Here is a 17853-nt window from a genome sequence, read left to right on the forward strand (position 1 = left end):
AAATCCTATCCATCTTCCAAGGCTCAGTTTAAAACCACACTTAACACTGCCTTCCCCATCACTAGCTGATAGCGATCGCTTCACCTCTCTCCTGCAGAGCTTTCTCCTTATCTCTCTTATTACAAAAGACTATTTTAAAGTTCCAGTTCTTTTTTCCCCCTATTAAACTCTAGACTCCTTAAGGATAAGATCCATATCTGATTTCCAACATGTATTGAAATCTCCACCTCTAGAGACATCTGAGATCAGTCCAGTCACAGAATCAGGGACACAAGATAACTCAGTTGGACTCTCCAACTCTGACTCTTATTTCTTTTTCTTGTCTTATTGCACTGGCTAGGACATCCAATACAATGTTAGATGCAAGTGGTGATAACAGACATCCTTATTTTATCCCTGGCTCTAATAGGAACGCTTCCAATGCTCCACAGGAAAGTGTGATGTATGCTATAAATTTCTGGTCCCTACCCTTTATCAAATTAGAAAACTGCCCCTACCTTCTCCTCTACAACTTAAGCTGGAATAAGGCACAAGGGTGATTGGATCAAAGTGGAATAAACCAGGGACTTGAGACTGAGGTATGGAGGACAGCCAATGGGGAAAAGGCAGACCTGGGGGAGGAAAGCCAGGAGAAACCAGATCAAGTTCATGGCCATGAAGAGGTTCTCCCACAGATCTGAGCTTCCTAGGTTACTCATGTCAAAGTGTATGTTCCAGCTTCTTACGGCAGAGATGTAGACAGAGCAGAAAGAAGTAGTGCTGAAATCTATCTTCCCTGCCTCCCAGACTTTTCCACACATTGATCTTGTCTGTCTGCCTTTATCTACACAGGCACTGCAGATACCCTGAAAGGCTACTAAGGAAGTTACTCATGCAGGACCTGCTGACATAAATTCTGTCATAATGACAGGGCTTGAACCAAAGAGGCAACTTCATAGACCTGGGAGCCAAATATAACTGTCCCCTCTATACATTTCATCCCTTCTCTTGAGTCACTCCCAGTTGATGGAGGAAATGGCAACAGGGTTAGGGAATGGGAACATTGTGCCAACAGTATCCTTCCCTATCTATGATTTCATGGCAGCCAAAGCCTGAGAGGCTACAGAATATGGAAGTTGACAGTCAAGCCTTCGAAAGCTGGTAGGAGAGAAAGGGCTAAAAGGCAGTCCACTACAAGATGGGCATCCTCCCAGGGCCATTAGGGTTATGGCCTCCTCTTGAGCAAGCTCCAGGAGAGCTGCATGGAAGGGTTCTTGCAGGGGAGGAAATGTATTCTGCTCCCCCAGAGAGAAGGCTCCTGGATCCTGCCCCTCATTAGACTAGCATGTCACTATTCTTTAGGCCACCACTCCAACCTTGCAAAATATTGGGAGAGGAATTAAATTCCCAGGGAATTCAGAAAGCCCCATCCCTCTCCCCTCAATAAAACCAAGAAGAAAAGGATCTCTGCTGACAAAGCCAGGGGGGTATCTTTATCTCAGGGGCCCAGATGTGGGAGAAGGCAGAAGTCAAAGCCCATATGGACCACCCATGGAGCGTTTCATCCGAGGTTAAGAACTGCCCATCCTTTGTTCCGATGCTCAGGTAAAAGGAATTGTTACTGCTAGGCCAGCTGTCTATGGGAGGTGAGGCTGATTGCCAATTTCCATGGTGTAAATACTCCTGCAATGGCCAATTTCAAGCTATTATACCAATAGTGGAGCTGGGGACTCTGCTCTGCTCTGAAGTATAGGAGCAGGGAGCCTGTGTCCCCACACCAGGTCCTGAGCCAGCTGGCCTGCCCCAAGCTGCTTCCCTAAACCCACGGTCCATCTCCAGGGAGGGTGTTTCCTTCCCTCCCTGCAGCTGGCATGGTGACTCAGCTTCCCCTAAATTTAGGAAAAGGGGTGGAGGACAGAGACAGCTGCCCAGGCTCCTCTCCTCCTCGCTGAGCTCCCACCACCCTGTCAGCTGAGGGGCTGGCACAAGGTCCACCCAATTCCACAGTCTCTGGTCCACCCCTGTCTGGGCTCCACCTCCAGAATAAAGTCACCCAGCAGGTTTTCCTGCCAAGTTCAGCCACCCTTGTGGAACGGGCATAGGCTTAGACCAGTGGGAAGGGAACCTCGCAGCTGTCTCTCCCAACATGGCCCCGGACATGCTGTCACTTCTTGCCTTTGTCTCCCCAAAAGCTCTTCTGAGTGTCCCACTTTCCTCTCTCCCAAAAGAGAAGCCCACTCTCTGATAGGAAAAGGAGCTTTGTCTCTCAGCACCTACTTCCCATACAGGGCTGGTCCTCAGCAAAGACTAACAGGAAAACTGACTCGGAAGGGGAACCTTGGCCTCCCTGCCCCAGCAGATAGAGCCTAAGGGCTTGAGGATACCCTCTCGGACTCTTTCATGGCCTCTAGGAGTGGGACCTAAGAGGGAATTTGAGTCTACAAAGGCCTCCCTCCAGCCTTCTCCACGTCTCCCCCAAGGAACTAAAGTCTGAGGACAGACAGCACGACAGGCAATTGCAGAGTCTCCTCTCTGTCTAGAAAGTCTGTACTCCAACCCCAAAGTCACCACCTCCTGGAAGCTTTCCCTGACTGCCCTAGGTGGTAAGCTTTGCTTTCCCAGGCTCTGGGATCTTGGTCCCACCTCTGTCACCGTACACATTACTCTCTAATGAAATCATCTGTCTGTGTATCTGTCCACTCACTAGACTGTAAATTTCTTGAGGGCAGGAATTGCTTGACATTGAACTTTGAAACTTGGTGTCTGGCTTGGTGCCTATCAGACAATGAATGCAGGAAGGGATAACTGGCTAGCATGTAGGCTCCTGAGAGCCTCCTCCCACCAGTGAAAGCAACATCTGCTTAGGGGTCATGGCTGGACCTGCACCTCCCCCCAGCAAGACCAAATAAGGAAGGGGTAGAAGGAGTCAGGACTGAATACCTCTTACCTGCTACCCTGTGGGCCACCAGCCCTTCTAAATTCAATGGCTCCTCCTCTGGAGTCCGGGAGGGGTCTGAAGTCGCTTCCTTTGGTGAGAGCAGAGGCTGAGCAGTGAGGCCAGGGAGAGAGGCTGGGGGTTGCTGAGGCCCTGGAGGGCTGTGGGTGGTAGGAAGGAAGGCAGGCAAGGAGGAAGAGGCTGGGCTCTTTGAATGGAAATCCTGGTTAGGCCCAGCCAAACATGGCTGATAGTCATAAGGTGAGTAAGACCTGCCAGGAGGGACAGACTCCAGAGAGGCCCGTGGGGCTGGCTCAGGGGTTCCCAACGAATGCCCACTGGGGATATAGCCAGATCTGGACTGGGTCAGTGGATGGGACTGACGGGAGGATCCAGAGAGGGGCTGGGAGGAGAGTGGAGAAGCCCCTGGCCAGGCCCCGGGGACACTCTGGGACTTGTGTAGTGGGGCAGCAGCGGAGACTGGCTCCAGGTCCAGCATCAGCATGTTGAGTGTTTCGATGGACTGTTCAATCTCCTGCTGGGAGGCTGCTCGCGGGAACTCAGGGAGACTGGGGATGGGGGTCTCTGCCAATGGCTGAGGGCTGGGCCTGCTGGCTACAAGACTCTCCAAGTGGGCTCTTTCCTGCTGGCGTGGAGGTGGGCGAGGCTGCTGCTGCTGCTGCTGCTGCTGCCATGAATTCAGTCCCCTTTGCACAGCCTCCCGGCTGCTTCCCCCTCGGACCGGAGCTGGGGGCAGCTGGGGTTCAGCTTCCGAAAAGGATTGAGAGCGGAACATACCGCTGGGGTCATGGGCATAGTGGGAGGTGGTCACTGGCTGTGGCCAGGCTGGGTGGGGCCCCTCCCTCTGGTAGCCAGCTAAACCCTCCTGTGCAGAGTAGGAGGGCCGCATGGGGGCCGTGTGGCCAGCATGGGCAGGCCCCGCCCGGCTGGCAGACTCGTAGGGGTAGCCTCCTCCATTGACCATAGGCTCCATGGGGTAGGACTTGTCCAGACCATTGGTCAGTGGGGACAGGGCCTCTGGGTAGCCCCCCTCACTGGTGTTGGTGACCCCGTCCAGAGAAGAGAGTGTGCCCATGCTGCCCGCACTGTGACCATCCTGGTTTGGCAATTCATCGTCCAGGATGTCTGTCTCCCGCTCAGATGCTAACGCCCCACCATTGACATGAACCTGGGCTGGGACAACGTGGCGTCCAGAGGAGGGCACAGCCGAGCCCCCTGCTGGGCGGGACCTGAGGTGCTGGGTGTGGTACATGGCGCCTTGCTTCTCTCGCTCTAAGCCAAAGCCACTCAGCAGGCGGTCCAGCTCCCGCTTCTCCTGGGGACTCAAGGCAGCAGTGGCACTGGAGGCCCCGGGGACAGGCTCGTCGGTCTTGTCGGTCTTGGTGGAGGCTGTGGAGTTGCCCGAGTCGCTGCTCACAGAAAGCGTGTGTTCCACGTGGTTGGGGGTGGCCGACAGTGTAGGACGTGTGGCATTAACAGCCCCGGTGCTGCCGTGCAGGGAGTCTTTCTTCTTCACCTTAGCATACAGGCTCCCATCTAGTGGCCCCTGCGTGTGTCCCACCACCTCTGCAAGGGACAGAGCCGGAGGGGAGACAACAGACAATAGACATTAGCGGGAGGCAGGGGTATCATCCACTCTGCCAGAGAAAGAAGCTAAGAGCTCCCATGCCCTGCATCCTAAAACCTCCTCTCACCACCCTGAGGTGGGGAAAAGGGGAGATGACAGAAAGACCTCTACCCCAGGCTTTGGGGCAGAGCCTTACCAACACTCAGCTTCAGGGCCGGGCAGTGGAGCCCAACACTGAGCAGGAAGTGCTGGGGGCAAATCGCTCCAGTCCCAAGCCTAGCTCTGGCATTTCACCAGCTTCCTGACCAGAGGCATGAATAACTCTCTGAGCCAGCCTCCTGGTCCATAAAATGGGGATAATAATAGAATCTGGTTGAACCATCTGAAATTGCCAATATTCATTAAACACACTGTGCTTTGAGTTTAAACGAGTTGACACATGACATGCTGAGACCAGTTCCTGAAACGTGATGGGAGTTCAACAGCTGGGAGCCCTAACCATCACCATTATGAGTATCATTAATTCCTGAATGACCATTTCCAAAGCATCCTCAGTCCCCTCCGCCACCCCATCTCAAAAAGTCTCACCCCTGCTTCGATGTCTGGAGTTCCCACTCTGGATTAGAGGCAGAATGCCAGGAGAGTAGCCATTGCCTTGAATGCCCATAGAGGTATCAGCATGGACGGCCAGTCGCCCCGAGGATAGCCTTTGCCCACGGAAGCAGGGGGAGAACCCAGGAGGGCAGTAGGGTGCAGCAAAGGGCCCCACCATGCCCAAGGTGGTGGTGGCAGGGAGGCTGAAGGCAGAGCTGGGACTCTCTAAGACAAGCTTGCCCTCAGCTAGATTTGTCTCCAGCTCAATGCAAAGGATGTGCTAGAACCATTCAGAGATACAATGTCATTCATGCTGCCCACTGCCACATTTCCAGAGGCTCCTCCCAGCTCCTCCCCAGCACTGCCCACTCCTGATGGACCCCTACCCCTCCACCAGCAAGCTCAGCCCATACCACTCAAGACTCCAGGAAAGGGACGCGGGTCCAGGGAAGGTATGCCGGGCAGGATCACAGCAGGTCTGCAAAGACGAGCGTCCTGATCCCACTGCTCTGAGCCAGCCCAGGGGCCCCTGAAGAACGGGCCAAGGTGGGGCTCAGCCAAGCCAACAGTCCCTGTGCCAGAGGGGACACGCTTTTCCTATGCTGGAGGATGGGGGGCATATAGGGTGCTGATGCAGGGGGTTCAGGGACTAGGGCAGGAGGGGAAGCATCTTAGGGATCGTGAACACAAAAACAAGATGTCTTCATGGGGGAGAGGGTCCTCTTGTCTGCAGACAGCTCTGAGGACCCCCCTGAGCAACACTTTCTCTGGAAGGAAAAAGTGAGCGCTGGGTGGCTCGGGGCCAAAGGGCTGACTCAGGAATGAAGAACTTCCCCGCCCAGAGGAACTCAGTGATTTCACACCCTGTACAGTCAGCAGCCCAGCCGCCAGCCCCGACAGACACACACACACACACGCACCTCCCCTTACTCTAATCCAGGCTCTCCGTTAGCAAGGAAAAAAGCCCCCTCCCAAAGACTGCACTAGCTCCAGCCAGACACCAGCAGTCACACACCGAGCCAGACAAAAAGATAGTAAAAGATCACCCAAATCAGAAACACCCAGGCATGAGCACACACTAGGTGCCACACAATGCCAAGAACCACAGTCAGACAGCACCGGCATGAACATGTACACACAAATACCAACAACAGTGACCACCGTGCAGTGAGCACAGTGCAAACGCCAACACTTTGCCGGGCACTCTACACGTGCATCCTCTCTAGCCATCGTCTCCGAGCCAGACAGTATTACACCCATCACAGCAAGGGAGAAACTGAGCCTCTGAGAGGGAAAACCATTTATGTGCCAACAATGCTACCTGATAAAGCCAAGATTTAAAATCAGAGCTAATTTCCTTCAAACAGTATGTAATTTTTATTATGCTACACCTCCCTCATATCACAAACACACACACACACATACACACAAATTAGAATAAACACATAACAGGCAGGAATACCCCCAAATAAATACTTAAAGCCACAAATATTTCAGAAAATACAAATGTTCCTACCATGCCCAAGGATCAGCCCTTAGGCCAGAAGTGGCAGCCTCTAAAAATAAACACTCTGACAGAAGCCCATGGCCAAAAACAAGTGATCAGACGACCACAAAACAGGAACATCCCAATCAACATACACACACACAGACCACAGGCCAGCCATGTTACAACACAGAGAACTGGCACAAAGATGCTCCACCAGGCACTTGCATCCCTCTACACACACACACACACACACACACACACACACACACACACCCCAGGGACTGGATGCCCTCCTCATTTACTGACCTCTCCAGATCCACCCCTCTGCCCCCAGTTTTCCCCAAGGCTTTGGGACCTCAGCCAACACCAGCCCCAGACAACACAGGACCAAAGTATTGCAGCAGCCCAGGGCCCAGGGCTGGGGGCTGGTCTGAACTGAAAAGGGGTTTTGGCTAAAATACATTCTGAATCTCCACCAACCTGGCCCTGTGCCTAGACCCCTAAAGGCTGCTAAGATGCAGGACCAGGCACAGATGCCTCTTCCAACCCCCTATTATCATTGTAAAGGGGTCCTCTCCCTGTAGGATGAGGGAGGCTGACCTTCATGCCCACTCTCTCCAAAGAACTGAGCTCCTTGCTACACAAAAAAGAAGAGACCTCAGCCTGGCATGGTGACTCATGCCTGTAATCCCAGCACTCTGGGAGGCTGAGGCAGGTGGATCACCTGAGGTCAGGAGTTGAAGACCAGCCTGGCCAAAATGGTGAAACCCCACCTCTACTAAAAATACAAAAAATTAGCCAGGCGTGGTAGCACATGCCTGTAATCCCAGCTACTCGGGAGGCTGAGGCAGGAGAATCGCTTGAACCTGGGAGGCAGAGGTTGCAGTGAGCCGAGATCACACCATTGCACTCCAGCCTGGGTGACAGAGCAAGACTCCATCTCCAAAAAAAAAGAAGAGACCCCAGCCGCCTGTTTCTAGGGGGCAAAGCACTGAAGACAGGAGCCTCTGATGCACTCATAGCTCTGGGGTGGTTCTCTTGAGGATGGGGCCCCTTGGACAAGTTGGCCGAAATCTGAAGAGCTGGCTTTCCTTCTCACTGTCCCTAGAAAGCTGCAGGCCCCCTCCTGGGCCAGGGCACCCCCTCTGCCACCTACACTGTGAGGTGCCAGAATTTCCCTCCTGGACCAGTGATCCCCTCCATCCTTTGTGCCTCCTCATCCCCCACGTTCATGCTCATGTGGTCTGAGAAGTGGGGAGCTGCAAAGCAAAGGCTGGTGTGTCCAGTGGCTTCCCCACTTAGACATGTTCCATAGTGAGAGCCATGGGGGCAAATTCAAATCAGAAAGCACATAGGCCCCTGCAGCATCTCAGTCATGACTAACAGAAAAACTATGAAGGCATCCCCCAGGCAGGAGAGAGAATTGACTACCTGATATCTCAGCCCTTCCTTGCCCCTGTGGCCAAGCCCCACTCTGCATCGATTTTGAAAATGTCAACGTTAAACTTGTTCTGTCATGTAATCTATCCCCAAGTGGGCTCCTGTTTGCAGCAACAACATCAGGAACAATCATAGCCAAGCCACTAAGGCATAGTAAGAAAATCGAACAGATGCAAATTGTTTAATTAACTCCTGTTTGCTAACTACAAATGGAAATGTCTCTTGGCCCCAGATTGCACCCTCCAGGCCACTCAGCACCTTTGCTGAGTTGTCCTCTTCCTATCCAAGGGAGGTTTTGAGAATACCCAGGCTGATCCCAGGCCTGTCCCGCCCTGATGAGGACTCTGCTGAAACCCCAGCATAGCAGCAGGATCTGTGGAGCACGTGCCCCTCCTCCTCCCACCAGAGACAAGACAAAAGTCCCCCAGCCCCCACTCCGGCACACACACTCTCATCATTCCCTTCTCGCCATCCACCACGGCCACATTAGAGCTTTTTACCGGGACCACAAGAAGCCGGAACACAATGTTGGTTTCAATCCATCAAGGCAGGAAGGGCAAAAGAGAGACAGGGGCAGAGAGGACAGGAGTGAAATAAGGTAGAGGAGGATAAGAGAGGGACTTAAGGGAGGCTGGGGAGGTGACTTTACGGCTCTTAATCTGAGGGGTCTCCAGAGCCATCCTCTTGAAGTCCCAGCAGCCACAAAGGGAGTGATCAATTCAGGGGAATGCATCTCAGATGAGAGGAGGCTGGACATCCAGAACAATGGGGCATGGGCTAGAGGGAGGGGTCTGCATGTTTGGGGGCTGTGGGCATTGTCACGGGTGACAATGGAGTGGGATAAACTGAAGCAGAAACACAAGCTGCAGGCGGCCCCAAGTGGAGAGCTCCAGGCCCCAAGCCCAGCCAGCCTGGACATCTGCTCTTGTGGGCTGAAAGGTCCAGTGTCCTGCCCATTCCTCTTGGTGGTTGCAAAACCCAAAATCTCTCCATGGCCCCACTGTCTTTGTCTGAGGATGTCTCCCTGCTCTTCTCAGCAGCTGCAGAGAGTTCCAGACTCCACCCTCGATGCTGAGCTTGATTGCACCACGGGGCCTTTATTCCAGGGCAGCCATAATCCAGATGCACGAGTCATGCTTTTGGAAAGCTCTGAGGAAAATCCCCAGCTGACTAGGGTGTGCACCCACTCCCCGGGGCTCCCTCCCAGAAAAGGGTGCAGAGATGTGTGCGGCACTAGCCATGCAGCTGAGGCTGGGATGCAGGAAAGTAAGGATGCAGCCATCTCACACACTTAAAAAAGAACGAAGGAAACAAATAGGGGATGTTAAAGTCACACGGTTTCAGGGCAGCTGTTTTCTAATTTTGATGTTCACAAGAACCTCCTCTGGAGATTGTTAAAAATCTAGATTTCAGGACCCTATCCCCAAAGACTTCCACTCAGAGGCCTGGGGTGGGGCCAGGAATCTGCATTTTTGCCAGCTCTCCAGGGGTCCTGGCACACACATGGCTGGAGGACATCTAGAGAAACCCGCCCCAGCTGAGCAGCACTTTGGGCTCTGAGATCAAGAAACCCCACTTCTCTTCCTCATGAGAAGTAGGGAGGTTTAGCTTATTTAGATGTTAGGACAGACGGCCCAACCATGAAGAATAAAAGGTGCCAGCCATATTGACTGCAAGAAAGGAGTCACCTTCATTGGCAATGACTCAGTGAAGACAGACCCTTCCCTGTCGGACCAGCAGGTAGGTTTTGAATAGTGAATGAGTTACTAAGGTTTTCAGGATGAGTCCCTTCATGAAAAAAAGTCCTTTGGGTCCAAGTCCAGCAAATAACAATTCATTAAAATGCATTACCCAGAGCCGTGATGACCACCCAACGTGGGGGAAAATCAGTGCCATGCCAATAGGAAGAAGCACCGTGCCTACCCCAGACACAGGCAGTTTGGAGGCAGACTGGGCAAAACTCCTTAAAAGGAGGAGTGGGGAATCCAAGGCCACGTGCATCTGAGAGGTAGGTGAGCTTTGATGAGAAGTGAAGCTTGGCCAAGAGCCTGCCCAGAGAGCAAGTTCTGGTTGCATTTTCCCTTATCCACACACTCTGCCCCAGCCATGGGAAGAGGCAGGAGAGGCTATGGCTGGGGCAGGCACCAGGACAGGAGGGAGGGCTGGGTCCAGGAAGGCCACAAGGGATGGCTCTGGAGAGGAGACAGGGAAGTGCGCCTTCCCACCCCACCTCGGCAGCCAGACACACCAGCACTCAGAAACATAGCTGCCATCTTAATGGCCATATCAGCTTGCATTGACCACTTACCCACTCAGAGCCTGGCCTGCAGGCCTGTCAGGTGAGGATTTGAGTGTGTGTGTGCAGCTTTGCTGAGTGATAGCACTCAGGAGCTAAGGCTCTTAAGCTAGACCTGGCATATCCAAGCACTCTCTACTTTTCCTCTCTCCATCCCCTGCTTTACATTTCAACAGCTCTCATCACCCACAGGGTAAAGCCCAACCCCCACGCTGGAAATGTCAGACCTTTTCCCAACAGGCCTCTGCCTACCTTCTGAAGCCTCACTTCCTTGTCCTCCATACCCAGAACACCCTCCACTCTACTCCTACTCAACTCTTCATATGCTCTTTCCCCTCTGTGCATGCTGTTCCTTCCATGCAATGCCCTTCCTCATCCTGCCCGTGAAACTCCCAACCTCCTGGGCAAATGCTTTCAGACTCAGTTCGAACTTCCCTGGGAAATTTCCCTTAATCTAACTTCTTCCCTACTGTCCTCCAGACTCAGGTAAACCTCTACGGTGCTCCTGTTGTCCCTTGTAGACATCTCTACTGTGACAAGTCACCCACAGAATGGTCATTACTGATGTCCATGTCTGTCTTCCCACTTTGCTGAGAGCTTGTTGAGGAAGAGCCTTTATCTCTCTCTCTCTCTCTCCCTCTCCCCAGGGCCGGTTCCCAGACGGTGCCATCCACAATGTGGTCTGTGTGAATGATGCCTCTTGAAGTTCAATATGTAACCTGCATGGCTGTACAGAATGGCCCTAGAGAAGAGTGCTTGTTCCATAAATGCTTCTTGCATTACACCGAGTAGCCGAGAAAGCTTTATGTAGTTCTGTCAGCCATTGAGATACTCTTCTTTCACCACCACCCAGTGAAAAATCAGGGGTTCTAGGTGGACCCCGAGTTTCTCCCCAAAGGTGAGGGAAGAGAGTCAGTGCAGCCGAAACATGAAGACATGTATTCCTCATATTCTGCAGCAAAGGCTGAGCATGGTGGAGGTCCCTGAGCCAGAACCTACCCCATGGCATCCCCTACAGACCTCTCCAGCTACACTCCAGCCCAGTGGACATTAACTTCCCTAGACCCAGGACCCCTGGGAGATCTGGTGAAATAAGGGAGTTGATGAACACCCCAAAAACCATCTGTGGATCCCAAGATACAACATATGCATCGAAAAGTTAGGGTGCTGTCTCTGGGGATCCTCTCTGTCACCCATGACTTGCATGGAGAATGCCAGGCTCCATCCAGGGGAAATGGGGCGGCACACTGAGTGGAAGCTTTGCGGCTGTGGGAGCCTAAGAAGTGGCTCAGGGTGCTCCACTGGGTTTTAACCTGCCAGGGGAAGTGATGTGAGGAAGGCATGAGGGTACAGAGGGCCCCATGGAGAACCCCAGCATGTGGCTCCAGGAAGACCCCGACCTCCTGAAACATCCTGGCATTGGTGGCAGGGACTTCCTGGGGCTCAGTCTGTGACAGTCTTGGCCTCCACCCATGCCAGCTTCCCTTCCCACAGACAGCTGGGGATTGAGGCAGCCCTTTGTTCCCCACAGCCTGCAGCGAGCTCTGGAACTTTCTCAAGGGGAATGGGCTTCTGCAGGGGCTCTGAAGATCTGCAGAATTAGAGGTTGAAGAGAAATCCCGGAACCTCTGAAGGAGAGCCACACAGAGGAGACACGGCCTCTGAAACAGCAAAGAGGGCAGGTGCCAAGTGCAGCCCAGGAGACTTAGGTGCACGTTGGGAACACGTAAAAAGATTTTTTGGTAAAAATAGCTCCAGAGCCCACAACAAGCACAGGGCCTTGGAACCCTGTGGGCAGGGACAGACCAGTCCATGAGTGACAAATAGACACCTGTTTTTCTTTCCATTTAATAGCACACACCTTCAGAAAGTGAACAGGAGAGAACAAGATTTTTCTCAGGGCTGTGCTGTCAGTCTTGTCGCAGGTGGCTTTGTCCTCTAAGCAAGTGACCTCACCAGTGTCACCTACAAGCTTGCCTCTGGACCCAGGGAGGGTGGACCAGCTGGGCTTCTCCTGGCCACCTTCCCATTCTGCTGAGTCCAAGAAAAAAAGAGGGAGGCTCAAGGTCCAAGACCCACACGGAGCCCAAATCTCAATGTCAGCCTGTGGCCTTGAAGATGGAGAAAGTCAGCTTCAGACTGAAATAAAAAATAGAGCCCCTCCCACCCACCGCTGCCTCTGCTGCTCCAGGCCCTCTGGGGGACAGCAGAACTGGGATCTCCAGGGCCCGGGAGGTTGGCTCAGCCAAGAGAGCTTTTTAAAAGCCCTGGGGCTTTTAGAGCTGAAGGGCCTCAGGGGAGTAGTTAATCCCCCTGCCCACCCCTCACTTTATAGGCTGACAATGAAGCTCAGCAGGCTCAGGACCACCCAAGGTCACCCGGCAAGGAAGTACAAAACCGACTCCTGGCTCCCTATTCAGTGCTCTTGTCCCTAATGCTGCTTCAAGGTGAAGATGGCTGGGGCTGGGGGCATTGGAAGGTGGACTCTCCAACTATGTCTGTGGACCCAGAACCACAGGACAACATAATATATGGTGCTTCTGTCAAGCGATGATGATAAATGTGTCCCCGGACCCTCCTTAGGAAGGACCCGTGGCAATTGTCCCAGGTATCTTCTTACTTGAATTCATACCATGCCCTCCATAAAAAGGGAGTAGGAGCAGAAAACCTGATCGTGACCTTGACTTCAGTCCCGAGAGACCAGGGGCCTGGAGGGCAAGTGATCTGCCCTGCCCTGGATGGCCCACGCCTGCAGGGCAAATGTGAATTCTCAGACCCAGCCTCCTGACTCTGGCCTGGCCTGTGTTCCCCCCAGCCTGAAGCTATAACCCGAGCCTGGCACTCCCACCCCTACCCTCAGCCTATACGGGCAGCAGATATCACAGGCACACTCAGGATGGTAAAAATAGCTCCAGAGCCCACAACAAGCTGAAGTCCTTCTCTGCCAGGCCAGGGTGCCAGCCTGGGCACTCAGAGATCCCTGGCTAGAGGAGAGTCAAGCTGCCAAAATCTCTGCCAAAGTCAGGAGAAAGCCGTGAATGGGAGCCCACAGGAGGCCGGTGGGGAATGGTGAGCACTGGAGGTGCCCCAAAGCTCAGGCCAAAGATGCAGGGAGGGGGCGTCCTGAATAACATCTCACCAGGCTATCCATGCATCCACCTCATTCCCTCTGCCCACCCCATTCGCGCACAAGACGAACCATTACCCCCGCAAGACTTAGGACAACTCAGACACACGGCCCCCCCACCAACCCAGATACCCTCGCCCTGAAAGCTATGGCTCTTACGTGTCCCAGAAGCAAGTCCAGGAAGGGGACCACCAGGCCCGTCACATCCACATCAGACAGCAGCACAGCGGGCCACAGCCCCGCTCAGCCACAAGCCCTTCCCAGGTGGGGTCGTGACACAGCCTGCCCCTCCACACCCTCCCAGCACAGAAGCACGAGCACCCCAGCCCAGATCCAGCAGAAAGCCACACAAGAACACTCACAGGCAAAACAACTGCCCAGCAGACACTTACCCTCTGGAGGGAGGGAGGGAGAGGGAGGAAGCGGAGGGAAGCCTGCTCTGTTTTGATCCTGGTGCCCCAAGTTCCCAATAATTCCTACATGGCTGCAGCTCCAAGTGCTGTCTGTGTCCTACTCAAGCTCCCTCCGACTGTCAGGGGTGGGAGGAGCCAGTGCCGCCTGCCTGCCCATGTACACACACACACACACACACACACACACACACACACCCCCCACTCCCTCCCTCCCTCCACTCTCCTGCGCGCTCTCTCCCCAGCTCAGCTTGCTCTGCCTCACTCTGGCTTGTAGGAAGCCAGTGGGATAAAACTGTCTGTAATTTCAGCCAGCTGGGTCCCCAGGGCTTCACTTATCATCCTGCAGCTATGCAGTTCTTGAATGACATCACGGTGGCTTCCCAAGCCCTTCACTCCCACCGGCCGGGAGTCAGGAAAAGTGGCCAGCCCAGTCCAGCTCCAGCCCCAACCCCAGCCCAGCCCCAGCCCCAGCCCCAGCCCCTGCTCAACTCTCACCCAGCACAGTCTAGCCCAGCTTGGTCCCAGCACAGCCCAGCCCAGCCCCGCCGGGTCCCAGTCCAGCCCAGCCCAGTCCCAGTGTAGCCCAGCCCAGCCCCAGTCCCAAACCCATGGCAGCCCCAGTGCCCTGAAGAGAAGCAGGGAGAGAATCTGGGAGCAAAGTGAAACTGAGCCCCAAGCGGAAAGGCAGGGATGCAAGGGCCAGAGAGGGAGGGGAGAGAGGTCCTATGAGGGTACTGAGATTTATTTCCCCAAATTTTCCACATTTTTTTTCCATTCTCAGCAAATGGAAGGCAGAACAGATGACAACAATTTTCCAGCTGCTGAACAATAAGGTGGAAATCTTTTTTTCCCTCTCTCTCCCCCTTTCCCCTGCACAGGGCAGAGTCCAGGAGCCAGAACACTTCCTTGGCTTGGAAAAGGAAAAAGAAAAAAACCCCACAGTGTCCTGCACTTCCCAGAGGTGAACACAGGACCTGAATAGAAGGACTGGGGTGTCACCCAGGCAGGGCTCCAGGAGGGGACAGGAGCCCCAACATGAAGTTCTCAGTGCAAAGCTTTGGATTCTGGCTTGGCAACTTGACATTTTGGAGGGCCTAACTTTGGGAAGGCCAGTGTGTGTCTGGCCAGGTATATTGATCCTCCAGGCCACCTGAGATGCTTCCAATTGACTGGCTATTGGTATTCTGCTTGTTCCCATCTGTGGAAATCATGAATAGCAGAGTATCACTTTTCAGAGTTCGCAATGCCTCACCCTCATTCCCAACCACCCAGATCCGAGAGCCATGCAGCCAAAAGGCAGGTGAACGGCCCTCAAGTTCCCACCATTATCCTGGTGTGCCCTGAAAAGTGCCAGGAGTCCCTAACTGATAATAAGACAGCAAATCCCCACTCTTATTAGCATGTTGTTTGTGACTTATTTGCATATCAATTGAATCTCCCAACCCAATTCTCAGAGTGGACAGGAGGTGATCTGGGCTTTGTGGCCAGGCCAGTGGGAGCTTCAGCGACTGGTGTCTCCATGCAGAGGGCCCCAGTTAGTTTGCAACCCCAAAATGCTTCCACAGACACAGGCTTGCCCTGAGCTATGGCTACCCCATCCTCGTGCCCAGACCTTCCCAGCTAAGTTTGGTACAGCGAGATTGGGAGGGAAAGCCCTGCCAGGCACAGCCCAACTACTCCCTGTGTTTCCCCTCAGACACCTGAGCCCTCAGCCCCTCCCCATTTTCAGCACCCCTCTCTGGCTGCTGTTCTTTGAGGGTAAAGAAAGAAAATAAGGGGAAGAACAAAAATGGTACCCAGTGCCCTGTACCCTGGCCACTGACCTATCTTCACTGATGAGATAAAATGGGACAGCTCGGTGTCACAGACTTCAAAGAGACCATTAAAAATAAGGAGACCAGGGGAGGGGAAGCAGAGGGGTTCTATGCCTCAGGCTCCACCTGGGGAAGACCACAGTTTGGACAAACTATTACAATTATCCTCCTACCTCCATAGAGCCTTCTAGAACTAACCAACAAACCTCGGGCTCTTGAAAGGTTTAAGGCACCCCAGTTCACCCACTTGTCCCCACCCCAACCAACCCACAACAGTGTTAGCAGAGATTTTGTTTGCACGCAACCTTCATGTTTATTTGTCCATCTGAATATCATCTACATTATTATTTTGTAAGTTATAAAAATAAACTTCATTTAACTTAAACTAGTTCTAAGCACAATATCCATGATGTCCCAGATTGAATGTGCAAAATACATACCTTTTTTTCCAATACGCATCAAAATAAATATACCTAATATCAGTTCATATACAATTAGCAGTCTGACCCCTGAACCATACTTTGGAAAATACTACCACACAATAGTTCCTGCCAGTGGCAACCCCATCTGATGGTTCTCCACTATCATCCAGGGGGATTAGCTATACTAGAAAGCCCCCAGGAAGTTTTATAAGAACCCCGATCCCCTGGCTCCACACAGAGGCAAAACTGTCTGGAATGGGGCCTGGGACTTTGAATTTGAAAATGCTCCCCAGCTGCAAATAATAAGAGAGTCAGGTTTGGCAAAAACTGTTACTAGCTGTACTCAAATTCTTCCAGGTACAGGGATTTTACTGTCTTCCTCCAAAAGCCCAGCTCATCTTTAGGGGGGCGTAACAGTGGATTTTAGCTCAACATAGGAAAAAACACCCTGGAGCCCTCTTTTCCACTAACTGGCCTTACAGTGCCCGATGGAGTGGGTCAGAACAAGCCAATTGCCCCCTCACTAGAGCCCTTCAGATACTGAATGAGACGCGCCTGCCCTCCTGAATCTCCCCTTTGACAGGCAACCCCTCTCCCTGCAAGTCCCTGAGCCTGACATACTTTCTGGTTGCTTCTCTGCACTTGCTTCCAGTCATTCTTTATCACTTTGAAGCAAGGGACCCACAAACAGCCCATGTGGGCGCTCTGACCTAAAAGAGGCACAACAGGCCTGTCACCTCCCATTTTCTGGAAACCATGCTTTTGTTAATGCAGCCTAAGATTATGCCTGGCCCTTCTCATTCTCATCACTTCAGCATCTGCCAGGTTAAGAACATGGACTTGGAAGTCAGACATTGGTTTGAATACAGATACTACCAACTACTAGCTTAAGGCAACCCTGAGCCAATTACTTGGCTGAGCTTCAGTTTCCTTATCTGTAAAATGGGTATACTAGTCATTGTATCTCAGTAAGTAGTGCAAAGACTGATATAACACATGAAAAGCTCTCAGCACAGTGTACAGAACACAGAAGTGCTCCAAAGGACAGACCACGAGCAGTGCAGCGTGGGCTTCCCCGTCTCCCTTCCCTAGCCCTGTGCCCCCTGAGCAGTACCTCTGTGACCCTATCTCACCAGCCCATATGTATCACACCCAGTGCTTAAGCTTCAGGACATACAATTTGGCCCACCCTATCTCTGCTCAAAAATCATGGCCTGGAATGGCCAGCACAGAGAAGAGGCTTCCAAAATGGTGCAGACTCCAAGGATGTGATGCCATTCCATTAATAAATACTGAGCCTATCCCAACACTGATTACTGCCAATGGTGTGCCTGAAAATGCATTGCCACTTCCACCTGCAGAGATGAATTCAGCATCAAGGACCACAAGGAGAGAAGGACGGGCACAACCTCAGCTGCATGCATAAATAGGAAAGGACTTCCTGGGGGCTTGGGCAGAGGGCAGGGCATGGCAAATCTTGTTCAAAAAAGAATACACTTCGTCTTACCATGTTTCTATTTGGGAAAAAAAAAAGACAATTTTTTTCTTAAAACAAACTACAGGAAATAGCAGGAGAAAAGTCTTTCCCAATAGTGGGTGGGTTAAACTAAGCTTGAAAGATGATGGTATTACTGTGTCTTCAGAGGCAGCCCAGTATCCCCTGTACCCCCTGAGGTGGCCCTGAGCAGGGCAGTTTCATAAAACACAAGTTCTAGAGGTAGGAGGGTGGGTCTGGATACCTTCTGGAAACTTCTCA

General features: G+C 52.7%; 1 protein-coding gene across 7 annotated transcripts in view; it reads right to left on the minus strand.

The window, feature by feature from the left end:
* Window positions 1–17853, minus strand: part of TNS1 (tensin 1) — a 212226-nt gene that overhangs the window by 45724 nt on the left and 148649 nt on the right. For all 7 annotated transcript variants that reach the window (XM_063595275.1, XM_034955105.3, XM_034955104.3 and 4 more), the window contains one exon: window positions 2927–4501. In XM_063595275.1, the coding sequence (XP_063451345.1) occupies window positions 2927–4501 (1575 nt within the window). The remainder of the gene's footprint in view (window positions 1–2926; window positions 4502–17853) is intronic.

The sequence above is a fragment of the Pan paniscus genome, chromosome 13 (genome assembly GCF_029289425.2).
Source record: "Pan paniscus chromosome 13, NHGRI_mPanPan1-v2.0_pri, whole genome shotgun sequence".
Taxonomy (NCBI): domain Eukaryota; kingdom Metazoa; phylum Chordata; class Mammalia; order Primates; family Hominidae; genus Pan; species Pan paniscus.